The 16,224-nt window shown below is 41.9% G+C and overlaps 1 protein-coding gene across 1 annotated transcript; it reads right to left on the minus strand.

The window, feature by feature from the left end:
* Positions 1-7,062: 7,062 nt before the first annotated feature.
* On the minus strand, positions 7,063-11,065 carry LOC105722008 (alpha-1,3-mannosyl-glycoprotein 4-beta-N-acetylglucosaminyltransferase-like protein MGAT4E). The gene is made up of 4 exons (XM_012459208.2): positions 11,036-11,065; positions 9,094-9,250; positions 7,787-8,316; positions 7,063-7,665 (listed from the first exon to the last, which is right to left on the minus strand). The coding sequence occupies exons 1-4, from the start codon at positions 11,063-11,065 to the stop codon at positions 7,063-7,065; spliced, it is 1,320 nt and encodes a 439-aa protein (XP_012314631.2).
* Between the last annotated feature and the right edge of the window lie 5,159 nt (positions 11,066-16,224).

Raw genomic sequence — 16,224 nt, forward strand, 5'->3', positions numbered from 1 at the left:
TTCCTTCATGGCAATCAAGTTTGCCACATTGATTGACATTTCCTTTCCCAAAAGATTTCTCTGTGGCAGGTGACATTGTTGGAGCACATTTTACCCATAGTAGAACTTCTTTCAAAATTGGAGTCAGTCCTCTCACATCCTGCTGCTGCTTCATCAATTACTTTTTTTTTTTTTTTTTTTTAAAGACAGAGTCTCTCCAGGCTGGAGTGCAGTGGGTCAATCTCAGCTCACCGTAACCTCCACCTCCCAGGTTCAAGTGATTCTTCTGCCTCCGCCTCCTAAGTAGCTGGAACTACAGGCACGGGACACCACGCCTGGCTAATTTTTGTATTTTTAGTAGAGATGGGGTTTCAGGGTTTCGGAGTTTCACCATATTGGCCAGGCTGGTCTTGAATTCCCGACTTCACGATCCACCCGCCTCAGCCTCCCAAAGTGCTAGGATTACAGGTGTTGAGACACCGTACCCAGCCGCAGTTAAGTTTATATAATGTCCTTTCTTTTTTTTGAGATGGAGTCTTACACTGTCAACAGCCTGTCGCTAGGGCTGGAGTGCAGTGACACGACCTTGGCTCACTGCAACCTCCGCCTCCCAGGTTCAAGTGATTCTCCGTGCTTCAGCCTCCCAAGTAGCTGGGATTACAAGCACCTGCCACCACGCCCAGCTAATTTTTTGTATAATGTTCTATATCCTTTGTTGTCATTTCCATGTTCATAGCATCTTCACCAGCAGTGGATTCCATTTCAAGAAACTCCCTTCTTTGATCATCCATAAGAAGTAACTCCTTATCTTTTCAAGTTTTATCATGAGATTGCAGCAATTCAGTCACATCTTCAGACTTCACTTCTAACTATAGTTCTCCTGAACCAGAAGTACCACCTCTGCGGGTACTTCCTCCACTAAAGTCTTGAACCCTTCGAAGTCTTTCATGAAGACTGGAATCAGCTTCTTCCAAACTCTTGTCAATGTTGATATTTTGACCTCCTCCTATGAGTAAGAAATGTTCTTAATAGCATCTGAAATGGTAAATGCTTTCAGAGATTTTTCAACTTATTTTTCCCAGATCCATCAGAGGAATCATACAACTGTCACCTCACTAGGCCGGGTGCAGTGGCCCATGCCTGTAATCCCAGCAGTTTGGGAGGCCGAGGCCAGCAGATCACTTGAGGTCAGGAATTCCAGACCTGCCTGGGCAACATGCTGAAAGCCTGTCTCTACCAAAAATAAAAACATTAGCCACACATGGTGACCGGCGCCTGTAGCTTTAGCTACTCAAGAGGCAGAGGCAGGAGAATCCCTTGAACCTGGAAGATGGAGGCGGCAGTGAGTGAGACTCACTCTCAAAAACAAACAAAACCAAAAAACTATAGCCTTACTAAATGTATTTATTAGAAAGTCAAATTTAGTCCTTGATCCATCCATAGATGGCAGAATGGATGTTGTGTAGGCAGGCATAAAAACAATATTAATCTTCTTGTTCAACGTCATCAGAGTTCTTGGGTGACCAGGTGCATTGTCAATGAGTAATAACATTTTTTTTTTTTTTTTTTTTTTTTTTTTTGAGACGGAGTTTCGCTCTTGATACCCAGGCTGGAGTGCAATGGCGCGATCTCGGCTCACCGCAATCTCCGCCTCCTGGGTTCAGGCAATTCTCCTGCCTCAGCCTCCTGAGTAGCTGGGATTACAGGCACGCGCCACCGTGCCCAGCTAATTTTTTTGTATTAGTAGAGACGGGGTTTCACCATGGTGACCAGGATGGTCTCGATCTCTTGACCTCGTGATCCACCCGCCTCGGCCTCCCAAAGTGCTGGGATTACAGGCTTGAGCCACCGCGCCCGGCCGAGTAATAACATTTTTAAGGAAATCTTTTTTTTTTTCTTTTTTTGCAACAGTTCTTAACAGTGGACTTAAAATATTCAGCAAACCATGCTATCAACAGATATGGTGTCATCCAGGTTTGTTATTCCATTTCTAGAGCACAGGTAGAGTAGATTTAGTATATTTCTTTAGGGCCCTAGGATTTTTGAAATGGTAAATGAACATGGCTTCAACTTAAAGTCACCAGCTGCATTAGCCCCAAACAAGAGAGTGAGCCTGTCCTTTGATACTTTGAAGCCAGGCATTGACTTCTCTTCTCTAGCTATGAAAGTCCTAGATGGCAGGCCAGGTGCGGTGGCTCATACCTGTAATCCCAGCACTTTGGAAGGCTGAGGTGGACGGATCACATGTTCAGGAGTTCGAGACTAGTCTGGCCAACAGAGTGAAACCCTATCTCTACTAAAAATACAAAAACATGAGATGGATGTGGTAGTGTGTGTCTGTAACACCAGCTACTTGGGAGGCTGAGGCAGGAGAATCACATAAACCCAGGAGGTGGAGGTTGCAATGAGCTGAGATCATGCCATTGCACTCCAGCCTGGGCAACAGTGTGAAACTCTGTCTTAAAAAGAGAGAGAGAGAGAGAGAGAGAGAGAGCGCCCTAGATGGCATCTTCTTCCATTAGAAGGCTGTTTCATTCACACTGAAAATCTGTTTAGTGTAGCCACCTTCATCAATGATCTTAGCTACGTCTTCTGGATAACGTGATTCACTTCAGCTCCTGCTGCTTCACCTTGCTCTTTTAGATTATGGAGAGGGCTTTTTTCCTTAAACTTACGAACCATTCTCTGCTAGCTTCAAACTTTTTTTCCTGCAGTTTCCTCACCTCTCTTAGCCTTCATAGAACTGAAGAGAATTAGGGCCTTGCTCTGGATTAGGCTTTGGTTTAAGGGAATGTTTTGGCTGGTTTGATCTCTCCACCCCACTCAAACTTTCTCCCTATCAGCAATAAGACTGCTTGACTTTCTTATCATTCATGTGTTCACTGCAGTAGCACTTTAAATTTCCTTCAGGAACTTTTTCTTAATTTTTTTTTTTTTGAGACAGAGTTTCGCTCTTGTTGCCCAGGCTGGAGTGCAATGGCTCAATCTTGGCTCATTGCAACCTCCACCTCCTGGGTTTAAGTGATTCTCCTGCCTCAGCCTCCCGAGTAACTGGGATTACAGGCATGTGCCACCACACCTGGCTAATTTTGTATTTTTAGTAGAGACGGGGCTTTTCCATGTTGGTCAGGCTGGCCTTGAACTCCCAACCTCAGGTGATTCGCCTGCCTTGGCCTCCCGAAGTGCTGGGATTACAGGCATGAGCCACCACTCCTGGCCTCCTTCAGAACTTTTTATCTGCGTTCACAACTTGGCTAACTGTTTGACACAAGAGGCCTAGCTTTCAGCCTGTCTTGGTTTTCAACATGCCTTCCTCTCTAAGCTTCATCATTTCTGGCTTTTGATTTAAAGAGACAGATGTGATTCTTCTTTTACTTTAACACCTAGAGGCCAGTGTATGGTTATTATTGGCATTATTTATTTTCTTTTTCTTTTTATTTTTGAGATGAAGTCTCATTCTGTCACCCAGAACTTTTTTACTAGAGGCGGGATTTCATCATGTTGGCCAGGCTGGTTTCGAACTTCTGACCTCAGGTGATCCGCCTACCTAGGCCTCCCAAAGTGCTGGGATGGCAGGCATGAGCCACCGTGCCCAGCCAACATTTACTAATTTCTTTACATATCATTCTTTCATGCGTCTTAGACTCCCATCTGGAATGATATCCCTGCTTCCTGCAGTATGTCCTTTAGTGATGAGGCTCTTCTGGTACTCCCTGCTTTTCGTGTTTATTAGTTTTTTAAGAATCTTCTTATGTTGGAAGACAATTTGGTTGAGAAGTTAATTGTAAGTTGCTGCTTATTTTCTTAGAACATTTTGAAGACAGTGTTTTGTTTTCTGGCAAAATTGTTGCCACTGCCTTACCTGTCAGGGTAATTATTTTCCTTTATAAGTGAACTTTCTTTTCTCTCTGGCTGCCTTTAGTAACTTATTTTTTCTTTGATGTTCTGTATTTTTCTCTGATATGGGTTGATTTCTTTTTATTAATTTTTCTTACTGTTTATTGAGATTCCTCAATCTAACAGTTGGCTCCTTTCATCAGTTCTGGAAAATAGTTTTTAGTTAATACCTTCTTGAACATTACCTCTCCTTAATTCTCAGTTCTTTTTGGGCAGAACCCTGACTGAAATTATATTTGTTCTTCAGTCTGCTAAGCCTTTAATTTCTATCTCATATTATTTCCCTATCTTTTAATCCTGTGCTGCATTATGGATAATAGCTTCAATTCTACACTAATTTTCTATTTGATTGCATCAAGTCAGCTTTTTAACTTGTTCGTTTGTTTTAAATTTCAATTATAACATCTCTTTAGTTCTATTTGTTTATTTATCAAGTTCTCTTTGTCCTTTTTTAAGTTTCATATTCTTAAATTGTCAGTGTTGACTTTTACTTTTATTTATTTATTTATTTGAGATGGAGTCTTGCTCTGTCACCCAGGCTGGAGTGCAATGGCACGATCTCAGCTCACTGCAACCTCCACCTCCCAGCTTCAAGCGATTCTCCTGCCTCAGCCTCCCGAGTAGCTGGGACTATAGGCGCCTGCCACCACACCCAGCTAATTTTTGTATTTTTAGTTAGAGACGAAGTTTCACCATATTGGCTCGGCTGGTCTTGAACTCCTGACCTTGTGATCCACCTGCCTCAGCTTCCCAAAGTGCTGGTATTACAGGCATGAGCCACCATGCCTGGCCGACTTTTTTTTTAAAAAAATATGTTAATAGTTATCTTTAATTCTGTGTATGGCATTTCCAATATTTGAAGTCTTCAGCTCTGCTTCTAATTTTTTGTTTTTTGCTTCTTCTGGAATTGGGGGGGGGGCTTGTTTCCTTGTGTGTTTGCATTTTTATTTTTATTTTTTTTACCATAAACTTATGTTTTGTAGAACTTTGAGGAGATTCTGGGTCCTAGATTCCTCTGAAAGATTTGCCTTTGTTTTTTCCAGGCATCTTGAGGAGTGCTACAACTTGGATTGTTACTAATTTAAAATACAATCTTGGCAGGAGATTTTTGGGAGCCCCTGGTCATGTTAATTTGAGGGGTTGCAAATCCACATAAAGAACAGTTTATGATTAGGAGTTATCAGGGAAGATTATCTCTTAATAGTGCAAAGATAGAAATAGGTAAAATTTATTTTGTCTGTTTTATGGTAGATGTTTATTTTATTTTTAGCATCCTGAGATGAGTGTGTAGTCCTTTGATGTTGCAGCTTTTTACATGGTGGTCTCATGTTATATTTAATATCTTGGGTAATCCGTGACATTTTCTCTTGTTCCATGCAGCTCAAATAGCTGTTAAAAAAAGGAGCTGAATATTGCAGGTGTTTGGTTAATTGCTTCAGGGCAAAGGCAGCTTAAGTTCTTATCTACCTATCTGGGTTCCTATTTGGTTTACCTTTTTTGGTCTCTGAGATTTATTTTCTTTCATTTTAATGATAAACTTAAAAACAACCTTAAAGTACTGCATGAAGTATACTTAGTTATTTGAACCAGGAGTGTTTTTACAGGGTTCACAGTCATACAAATTGCCAGTAACAGAATCCTCCATGTTCTTTTTATAATTACACTGAATAGAAATGTATGAATGAATAATTTTGTGTATATTGTATTGAAGCTTGATTTTTTCATTAAATGCTGTGTCTGGAGATCTTTTCAAGTTATACATAAAATCTTTTTCTAATACCAAGCTACATAATTCAAATAAACTCTATTTGAAGACAACTAGAAAAGCTGAACAAAATATATAAAGCATTTGATTTAAAGCAACAGTGAAGTAATAAGGTAAAGAAGAATCATCAGGCCAACTCAAAAAAAGGTTTCTGCCAGCTAACTAAGCCTGCATTGGAATTTTAAAATGGAAATTCCACTCAAAGCATTTATTTGCTTTTATATTATTGGCCAATCTAAATTGCAAGAAACATGGGCATTTTCTTCTTTTTTAAATGTACATACAGTCTCCCATGACATTATTCTGTTTCTAACGAAATGGGAGAATAAACATTCTAGTGAGAGGTAACTGGCTAGGCACAAATACATTTTTCTGCAAGTTTAACTTTAGGAAAAATTTCAAAAACAAAAGAAACTACAAAACACCTCATTTGTGTTTTTATTGGGGTTCATCAATTTATTCAATTTAGAGAGAATTGATATCTGTGTCACATTTCATTTTAATTACTGATTTTTGCTGTTAAGTCCCTTGCTGATATCATCAATGTTTAGTTTATCTTATTATTCATACCGTCTTTAAAAGCATCCAGCACTAAGTTCATCCAGATATTTGCTGATTAGATACATGAAAGAATGTGTAATCCTAACTCCTTATTTTCCAATGGAAATAGAAAGATTCTGCTATAAGTAACATTGTTTCTTCCCTTAAGAAGATTACAGCTGCTGGTTTAGCTATTCTTAACTTTTTAGGAGAAGATATGGAACATCTCAGTGCTTGAATCAAAGTAAAGTATCCTCTCCTTAGAAAAAATGGACATATGAGCCTACAGCAAATTTTGCACATAGTTCTAGAAAATTAACAGATACTTGAAGCAGCCATTCCTTAAACTCAGCTCAGCAAACTTTGCTCTGGAAAGATCTCAACCTTGGTACATTGAAGGTTTGGGTCTACAGATGTGAACTAGTCAGTTCCACCGTCATGAATATACTATTAAGACTATTGCCAACTCTAGATACATCAGTAATTCCCTCAAAGAGAGATCTGACGATGTTATACCTGTATATAGACAAGAACAAGGCAGTGCATGGTGACACCTTCCCTCTCTCTGGCCCTTGGAAGCCAGAAGGATGTTGTCTTGTCTTTACCCCTCATCAGACTGTGTCATCTACCTTAAAACTCATCATTAGGGGGACACTGCATCTCATCTTGCCCAGGACAGTCCCGGTTTGTACCTATCGTTTTAGTGCAGTTTTTAAAGAGTGCTTCCTTTCACTTTCAAAAGTGTCCTAGTTTGAACAATAAATTGTATGGCCACCCTACTAAGAATGAGCAGCCCTTGATTGATGTGTAGATTTATTTATTCCCAAACCATGTAGATTCCATTCTCAAAGGCAGTTCTTTCAGAATCCCCACTGTGCCCTCTATTTCTCTTCTTCCTCAGGCTCAGTCCAGACTTTGATCTGCCTGATCAGGAGCCAAGACTCTTGAGATGCCAACACCAGTAGTCGGATACAACTCAACTCTTCCACAGACTCTTTTTCAGAAAATACTATCTGGTCCAAATACCCTCCCACCAGTGGCCCTAGCAGGGCACAGCGAGTGCAGCCTCTGGGGTCCTCCTGGGGATCATAGCCCGGTTCCACTTGCCCCTGCTGCAGTTGGTACCTCCCTTCTTTGTCAGAGCCTGTCAGCACCGCTATCCGGGTGACTCTTTGTGGCCTGTCCAGAATCACTGTCAAGTAGTTTCCTTTTAAAGGATCTAAGGTAGAGTAGCCCTCCTCGTTCAGTGTATAGGCGTATTGTGGAATCATAGCCAATATTGATGCCATGTCAGTGAGGACAGTAGCAGCAGGGTTGTCTGATTCACCAAAGACCCTATCCTTCTCCACAGGAAAGCATATGTCGCCAAACACAGAATAATCGGCCGTGTGGTGGAAGACAGAGGGACTGAAATGAATAGGAACATTCTGGGCCAAGAGAAGATGAAATTCAGAGAGGAACAAGTGAGTAGAAGTGTCCTTCTGCCTGAACCCAGGAGGTGGAGGTTGCGGTGAGCCGAGATTGCGCCATTGCACTCCAGCCTGGGTAACAAGGGCGAAACTCCATCTCAAAAAAAAAAAAAAAAAAAAAAAAAGTGTCCTTCTGAAAGAGGAGGAAGAAAGCTGTCAGGTGGGAGAGGTCACTGGTGCGGAAAACTTTTCCAGAGATGCTCAGGTGGGCGAACTCCAGGATCACCCAAGGTAGTTCTTTCCAGGCTGATAATGCCAAAGAGATGGCACCAACAAATTTAGGGGCACAATGAATGTGATCTTCCAACAGTAGAAAGTAATCAGAAAGGTTGCTGGCAAAGTTCGTGAGGAGGGCATGATCTACTTTCTGTCTGGAATAGAAGGTTTCACAGGGTGATGAGTGATTAACGTCACTCAGATCTCCTGGGAGAGGAGACCCACCGTGGATCACCAGCAGCTTCCCCGCCCCAATCTGTGATGCGAAGAGACCTGAAATATTGGCAGCTGTTTTGCTGAGCCACTCAGGGTCAGGACCTGACAGGTGGACTAGCACCACGATATACTCCAGCTCACTTTCTGAGGAAGCTTGGAACATGGACTGCAAGGTGTCCAAGAGGTGGCTCCCATGAGGATGCTGCACTGAGGCAATCCCCAGGGTCAGCAGTCCTGGGGGAGACATGAGGCATATTGGCACTTCAAGAGGGTGAAGGGTTCCTAGGACTCTCCTCCCAAGCCTTCCCCTTATGCCGATCCTAGTGACAATTCACATTCCTTTTCCTGGGGCATGTAGTCCACATGGGAGGTTAATAGCTGATCAAAAATTGTGATATGGTTTTATTTGGTCACAGTATTGTGGTCAATACTTTGGAAGGCTCTTGGGAAAGCTTTGTGAAGGGCAAGGCTCTCTCATGGGCAAGGCTGCCAGGTACCAAAGGGAAATTTGCTGGCTTGGCAAAGTATCTTAGCCTGGCCTAGACCTTCAGAGTTATCTCAGCTACCACAGGTCAACCTGTGAATTCGAGAATGTCAGGAAATCTATGTAAACCCAAGGGTCCAGCAGTCTAGTGCACTTAGCCCTGACGTCCACATGGCCCTCTTTGCCCTCTACCCAATGGCTTTTCCCATGGCTCCCTCCAGCTCCTCCCCCTTCCTGTCTTCCCCTCCCTGGGGGCCTGACATAACTGAGCCTAACTATGGGACAGCTCCTTCTCGGGGTCACTATGGCCCTTCTGCCCTGTTGGTCATTCAAGGGGTGACCAGGTGGGAGGAAAACACACTCGGAATTATAACATGCACCAAATTCCACAGCATGGCATTGCCTCAGAGCACCCTCTTTCCTAGCCACGTGCCAGTCACTTCCCTTTTCGACCCTCCTTCCTTTTTCTGGCTGAAATACCCTGTCTGGCCTTCTCCCAGTCTGACCACTCCCTCCCAGCTACTCACTCTTTTCCCGGGGAGGGGCTCCAGCCAGGAATTGGTAGCTGGCACGCTGGAAAAGAGGGGAGTCTCTCTGCATCTCCTTGAAGGTCTGCAGATGGTTCTTGCTTTCAGAGCTGATTTGTTCCTGAACTGTCTGCCAAGCTATGTCCCCCTTTTCCTTCTGAGAATAAGATATGTCAGTCCTGAGATTATCCCCAGATTCTCTGAAGACAATTTAGGATCAGATCACCCATAAAACAGGCTAGGCAAGCCTCAGCTTCCTGTTCCTTGGGAGGCCCAGCATCAGGGCTCAGGGAACCGCTCTTCCCACCTCGTCATAAGAACACGCAGGGCTTTCAAGCAGATGTTATGGGTTCTGAGTCGGGAAATGGGGCTCCCAGGCTTGTGTGGAGGGCCTGTGGGAAGGGCCGAGGCTTGTGTGGAGTAAGCATCTGCCTGCCCCCACCATCATCAAGCTAACCAAGGTGTGGTCCACCTCGGCTTAGGCCTGGGCTCGGTTCTGTGAGATGTGCTGGTGCCCAGTGCCTCAATTCTAGAGTCCTTTCTCTTGCTCAAATCTGACCATGCACACATTCTGAACCACTTCCCACACCTGCCCTATGCTTAGCTCCAGCTGGTCTGAGGTGTTTTAGGAAAAATGTGTATTTCAAAGCCTGGCCAGGAACCGCGTGGGGTTTGGTCTTCTCACTTGCAGATGTTGTCCACTTGGGGAAGCTGTTTCCAATCCTTCATGTGAGAAATGGGAAAAATAACATCTCCATGCCCAGGTCCTGGTTGGGAGGTGGCCAGCACACAGGTCCTCATCACCTGCTGTTCCTACCAGTCAGCCTGGTCCTCTAGAGGTGACCGTGCACTGCCCTCTCCACACCTGGAGTCCCCTTTCTCCCTCCCTGCCCCTAGTCAAATCTCACTGATATATCAAGGGATAGTGGAAAGTGGCTGTTTTACATGCAGGGATTTAGAAAGTAACTGTGAATCAAGCTGGTAGGGTTGGTTTTGACTGATTTCTTCAATAACACAGAAGCCCTTGGCAGAGTTTTTGAGGGAAAGCTACAGGAAGTCTCTATCAGTCCTATTTCATACCTTTCTAGCAAGTGGGTCTCTTAGTAACCACATGTTAGGCATCTAACAGCCAGTTGTCTCTTATATCTGGTACTACTCTGTTTTCCCCTGGAAATGTCCCTTTTCTTCATCTATTCTTCTCTACTGTCACCATTGATAGTTATAACAAATTACTTATTTCTTTCCTTCATGGCTGAGCAATTTACAGAAAGTAAATTGCATTTTTTTTTCTTCTTGAGACAGGGTTTCCCTCTGTTGCCCAGGATGGAGTGCACTGGCGTGATCTTAGCTCACTGCAACCTCCACCTCCTGGGCTAAAGCCATCCTCCCACCTCAGCCTCCTAGTAGCTGGGACCATAGTACGCACCACCATGCCTGGCTAATTTTTCGTATTTTTAGTAGAGACGAGGTTTCCCCATGTTGCCCAGGCTGGTCTCAAACTCCTGATCTGCCCACCTCAGCCTCCCAAATTGCTAGGATTATAGGCATGAGCAACTGTGCCCAGACATCTTTTCTTAAGAAAAATGAAACAAAATTATTTTACTTCCTTTTATGTTTGTTAAAAAAAGTATTCTAAGTCGTTACTTCTCTTTTCTGAGAACATTTACAGTGATTCTAGAGTGTCCCACATAGATGAGGCCTAAATGTTGACTTTTATTGAGCTATTTTCCTACTTAATAACTGAAAATTGTTCCACTATCAGGTTCTGGTACTCACCAAAAGAAGTGTATATTCAACATTTTGAATTTTCTCATGGAAGAAGCAGCTCAAGAGGAATAAGGATATAATGGCTGTGACATATTTCCAAAAACAATGGCGCATGCTGCCAGGGTTTGGATGTAGCTCTGCAAAGAAATGTGGGCAGCACATGGATCTTAATTACCTGCTGCTCAGAGAAGCACACAGGCGCCATTTTCCTACCCTTTCCCCTTCTGTTCCTACTTCAAGGTATCACTGGCTTATTTCCTGAGCTTTCTCCCTCTGCATACTAACACCGCACCCCAAATTTATGCCGTCTAAAAGGAAAAATTGCCATCTAAATGGCCTTTTAAAGGGATACTTCTTAGGAGGGCCATGCAATAGAGGGGAAACACCCTCTTGGAGTAGAGATACAACCAGAAGAGGTGTTGTACCGAGGAAAGGAAACCAAAAAAGAAGATAAACGGCCCAAGTATGATCCTTTCAAATCCCAAATCTCCACTAAAGCTCCCCCTTGGGTTTTCTGATCCGCCTATCTCCCAGCCATTATGCTGATTGATTCCTCAAGGCTTACCCTTCCAAACTCATGTTTGGTTGGGGTGGTAGAATTTTTGTAGGACCTTCTACCTCAGAGTCAAGTGAAAAATCAATATTTGAGTATAAGCCCTTCATTGCATGTGCAACGTTTCCAAGGGAAATAGTGAGGTAGCAAGGAAAATGGAAACTAACCAGAAGTTTCTAACCATATGAAAATTCTTACCATAATCAGAGCAGTACGTCCACTGGAATAATTTCATCTGTCTGTGGCTCTTGGGTCACACATAGACAAATAGAATTCAAAGGTCCTCAGAAAGCAGGGATTTTTCTGAAACTAAAAATAAAACAACCTTAGTGACTGAAGGGCAGGGCTCTGACTGAACAGAGTAGGCTGAAGCCACTGAATGTCTCCTATAAGGCAGCCAAGCATGGTCACACTCCCAGGAGACAGTACCTAGCAATCATTGTTCTTTCTGAATGGGGAGCAGGGAGCTCACCATCTCCCCAACCACTTGTAAGTGAAGGTTAGATTTGGGTGGTGAGAAATGTTAACACCAGCTTTCTAGCTGTGGTAAACACAGTAAGTCTCTCTAAATATTCCATTTGTTCCTCTATTCCTGGCCCCCTTGCAGTTAGGTGAGGCCACAATACTAACTCCAGCCAATGAAAAATGAGTAGAAATTAGTGTGTGTCCTTTCTGGGGTAAGACAGTAAAAAACCCACATGAAATTCTCCATTTTTTTCTCTTCCCTTACTCTGGTGACTAAGCTATGCATTCCAGATGGCATAGCTGCAAGACAGTGGAACATCTGTCAGCCTGGTTCCCTGAGTGACTATATGGAGCAGAGTCAACACTTGCTCCTTAAACCTGGATGAGACATGTAATTTGGGGGAGAAATAAATTTTTATTGTCTTTAACCACTGATATTTGGGATTGTTTGTTACCACAGCATAAGTTAGCTATCCTGATTTAACCCAGCATTTTAGAAATAGTTTAGAATTCAATTCTATCACTTTGAATTAAATTGGCAGTAGGTTTTGAATAATACCTTCAACAACTTAGAAAGCCCTCTTGGAGAATTGCAAAGAAGAGCTACAGGGAGGTGATGAGTCTTTCTTCATTACTCTCATTCCACACCCCCCTTTCCAGGCTAAGATTAGGCCCAACAACCAACAGATTCTTAGATCTCTTAGTTACCAAAAATTGGTCATTAAACCTCTATTCTTTCCTAGCCCCCTTGATGTTAATGTTTGACCCAATAAATTTCCATATTCTTCCTCTGCTCTGCTTCAGTTTTATTATTGACATCATCCCACTTTTCCCCCGGCCTTGTGGAATTTTACTCTATGTGTACGTGGCCCAGTAGTCTTGACTTGAGGAAACTCATATGCAGATTTCTGGAGCTCTTTTTCCTGCATAGTTCTCTCTTTCCTGGAACTCTGCTTTGTAATGTCAATGCTTCAGAAATTACCTTAATGCAGAAAGCCAGGGGAACTGTAAGGCTTACTTTGTGTCTGTCCTTTCTCCCCTTGGTTACTTGTTGTTCAACATCTGAAGGCATTTTTTTCTTATATTTTATCCAATTTTCTACTTGTTTATAAAAAGAAGTTAACACCAGTTCTAATTACCCCATAATGATCCTAAATTCAACTTTTAAATCTAAAAAAGTCTTCAATTATAGATGAGCTTTACTTAGCAATTTTGCTAAAGGCACATGTATAAAACTATAGCATTATGCTATAGGTCATGACTCACTTGAGACTGAGATAAATAAGCAGCTTTTTCCTCTTCCTTTTCTCCTTTTCTTTCTCCTACCCCTTCCTCCTTTTCCTTCTTAGTTTTTTTTTTTTTTTTTTTTTTTTTTTTTTGAGACAGTCTTGCTCTGTCGCCAAGTGCCATGCTGGAGTGCAGTGGCACGATCTCGGCTCACTGCAACCTCCTCCTCCCAGGTTCAAGCAATTCTCCTTCCTCAGCCTCCCGAGTAGCTGGGACTACAGGTGGTCGCCACCATGCCCAGCTAGTTTTTGTATTTTTTGGTAGAGAGGGGGTTTCACCATGTTGGTCAGGATGGTTTCGATCTCTTGACCTCGTGATCCGCCTGCCTTGGCCTCCCAAAGTGCTGGGATTACAAGGGTGTCCTTCTTAGTCTTTAAAAAAGTTTCCTTGTCTTCTTTCTTCTCTCTAAACCAAAATGCTGCTTTTGAAAAAATTTATATAGAAGTAAAAATGATCATAAAATTTCCAGTATAAAATACAACTATTAGTCTAAAAGCTAGTATGTTGTAACTTTGGTTTGCGACTCCACATTTTGTTTTCTCTGTGATTTTAGAGACTAATGCATTTTTAAAAACGATTATTAGTTATGTTTTTGGACACACAACGTATAAAGATATAATTTTATGATATCCATAACTGAAAGGGGTGGGGAGCCAGCAGTATAGGAGCGGAGTTTTTGTATCTATCGAAGTTAAGCTGGTATAAATTCAAATTAGAGTGTCATAACTTCAGGATGTGAAGTGTAATCTCCATGGCAACCTTAAAGAGAATGTTATAGAATATACACAAAAGGGAAGGAGAAGAAAATTAAAACATTTCATTACAAAAAACCCCAGCTAAACAAAAGAAGATAGTAACGTAGGAAACGAAGAACCAAAGAGCTGTAAGCCATATAGAAAACCAATAGCAAAACCTGTGTGAGCTTTTCCTACATAGCCCTGGTATTTATACAGTTTATTTAAAAATTAGCCCACATTATTAATTGTTAAAATATAGTTTTCTCTTATTCAGCTCTCCTTCCTTTACATTTTATACCTTGACAAGTCTGAGTATTACAATATTGATTCTTTCCTATTACCCACTGTTGATACTATTAGAGAACTTTTATATATTCTACAAATATTCTTTCTCTTTTTGAGGCAGTGTCTCACTCCTGTTGCTCAGGCTGGAGTGCAGTGGTGTAATCATGGTTCACTGCAGCCTCAAATTCCCTGGCTCAGGCCATCCTCCTGCCTCAGCCTCCCGAGTAGCTGAGACTACAGGTGCGCACCACCACACCTGGCTAATTTTCTGTATTTTTAGTAGAGACGGGTTTTTCCCATGTTGCTCAGGCTGGTCTTGAACTCCTGGGCCCAAGTGATTCACCCACCTTGGCCTCCCAAAGTGCTGAGATTACAGCTGTGAGCCATTGTGCCCAGCAAAATATTCTTTCTTACCCCCAGTTTTTAAAAAATCATCCTACTGTATTATATTTTATTCAAAGGATTTGCTAGCTATCCTGACCTTCTTGCTCATTGGAACATTATCCTATGTACATTAAAAAAAATTGTGACTGGCACATAATAAGTGTACATATTTATGGAGTGTAATGTGATGTTTCGATACTTGTATAAATTGTGCAATGACTTCAACATGGTGAAACCCCATCTCTACTAAAAATACAAAAAATTAGCTGGGCATGGTGGCACGTGCCTGTAATCCCAGCTACTCAGGAGGCTGAGGCAGGAGAATTGTCTGAACCCAGGAGGCGGAGGTTGGGGTGAGCCGAGATCGCGCCATTGCACTCCAGCCTGGGTAACAAGAGTGAAACTCTGTCTCAAAAACAAAAAAGAAAATTGTGCAATGACTAAATCAGAGTGATTAGCATACCCATCACTTTGAACATTTATTTCTTTGTGAGGATAACATTAAAAAACCTCTCCTCTAGCTCTTTGAAACAGACATTATTGTTAACTGTAGTCATCCCAGTATGCAATAGACCACCAGAACTTATTCCCCCATCTAACTACAGCTTTGTACTCCCTGAACAATCTCTCATTATCCCTGCTCCCCAATTACCCTCCCCATCCTCTGGTAACCACTATTCTAGTCTACTTATGAGTGGGACTAGTGAGGTATCCTGCTCGACATACTAAAACTTTGTTGTAGCTTATCAAGGAACTATATTCTAGGACCTCCTTTTAGAAGAGAAAGAAGAAATCACAGAGGGAAATTGGAAAATACTTAGAGATAAATAAAAATGAAAATACAAATATCAAACTTAGAGGATGCAACAAAGCCATCTTTCTTCTTTTTAGATATTAGAATTTATAGCTATGAATTTCCCCTATGGGGAAGAAAGATATCAAATCAATAACCTAACTTACAGTTTCAAGAACTAGAAAAAGAATAACAAAATTCAAAGCTAGCAGAAGGAAGGAAATAATAAAGACCAAAGCATAGAGAACAAAAAAAATAATTGAATAAAAAGTACAATGGCTCACACCTGTAATCCCAGCACTTTGGGAGGCCAAGGCAGGTGAATCACTTGAGGCCAGGAGTTCAAGACCAGCCTGGCCAACGTGGCAAAACACTGTCTCCACAAAAAATGCAAAAGTTAGCCGGGCATGGTGGTGTGCACCTGTAATTCCAGCTACCTTAGAGGCTGAGGTAGGAGGATCCCTTGAACCCAGGAGGCAGAGTTTGCAGTGAGCTGAGATTGCACCATTGTATTCCAGTCTGGGTGAGAGCGAGACTCTGTCTCAAAGAAAAAGAAAAGAAACCAATCCAAAAGTTGTTCTTTGAAGAGACCAACAAAATTGATAAACCTTTAGCTAGACTAAATAAGAATAAAAGGATAGAAGACTAAAATACTAAAATCAGAAATGAAAGTGGGACCTTACTATTGATTCACAGAAATAAAAAGGATTATAAGAAAGTATTAAGAGCAATTGTATGCCAACAAATTGGATACCTCAGATTAAATGGACAAATTCCTAGAAACACAAAACCTACCAAGACTGAATCATTAAGAAATAGAAACTATGAGTTGACTTACAATTAGTAAGGAGATCTAATCA

The sequence above is a fragment of the Aotus nancymaae genome, unplaced genomic scaffold (assembly GCF_030222135.1).
Source record: "Aotus nancymaae isolate 86718 unplaced genomic scaffold, 86718_ANA_hifiasm-v0.15.2.pri h1tg000039l, whole genome shotgun sequence".
NCBI classification, from domain to species: Eukaryota; Metazoa; Chordata; class Mammalia; order Primates; family Aotidae; genus Aotus; species Aotus nancymaae.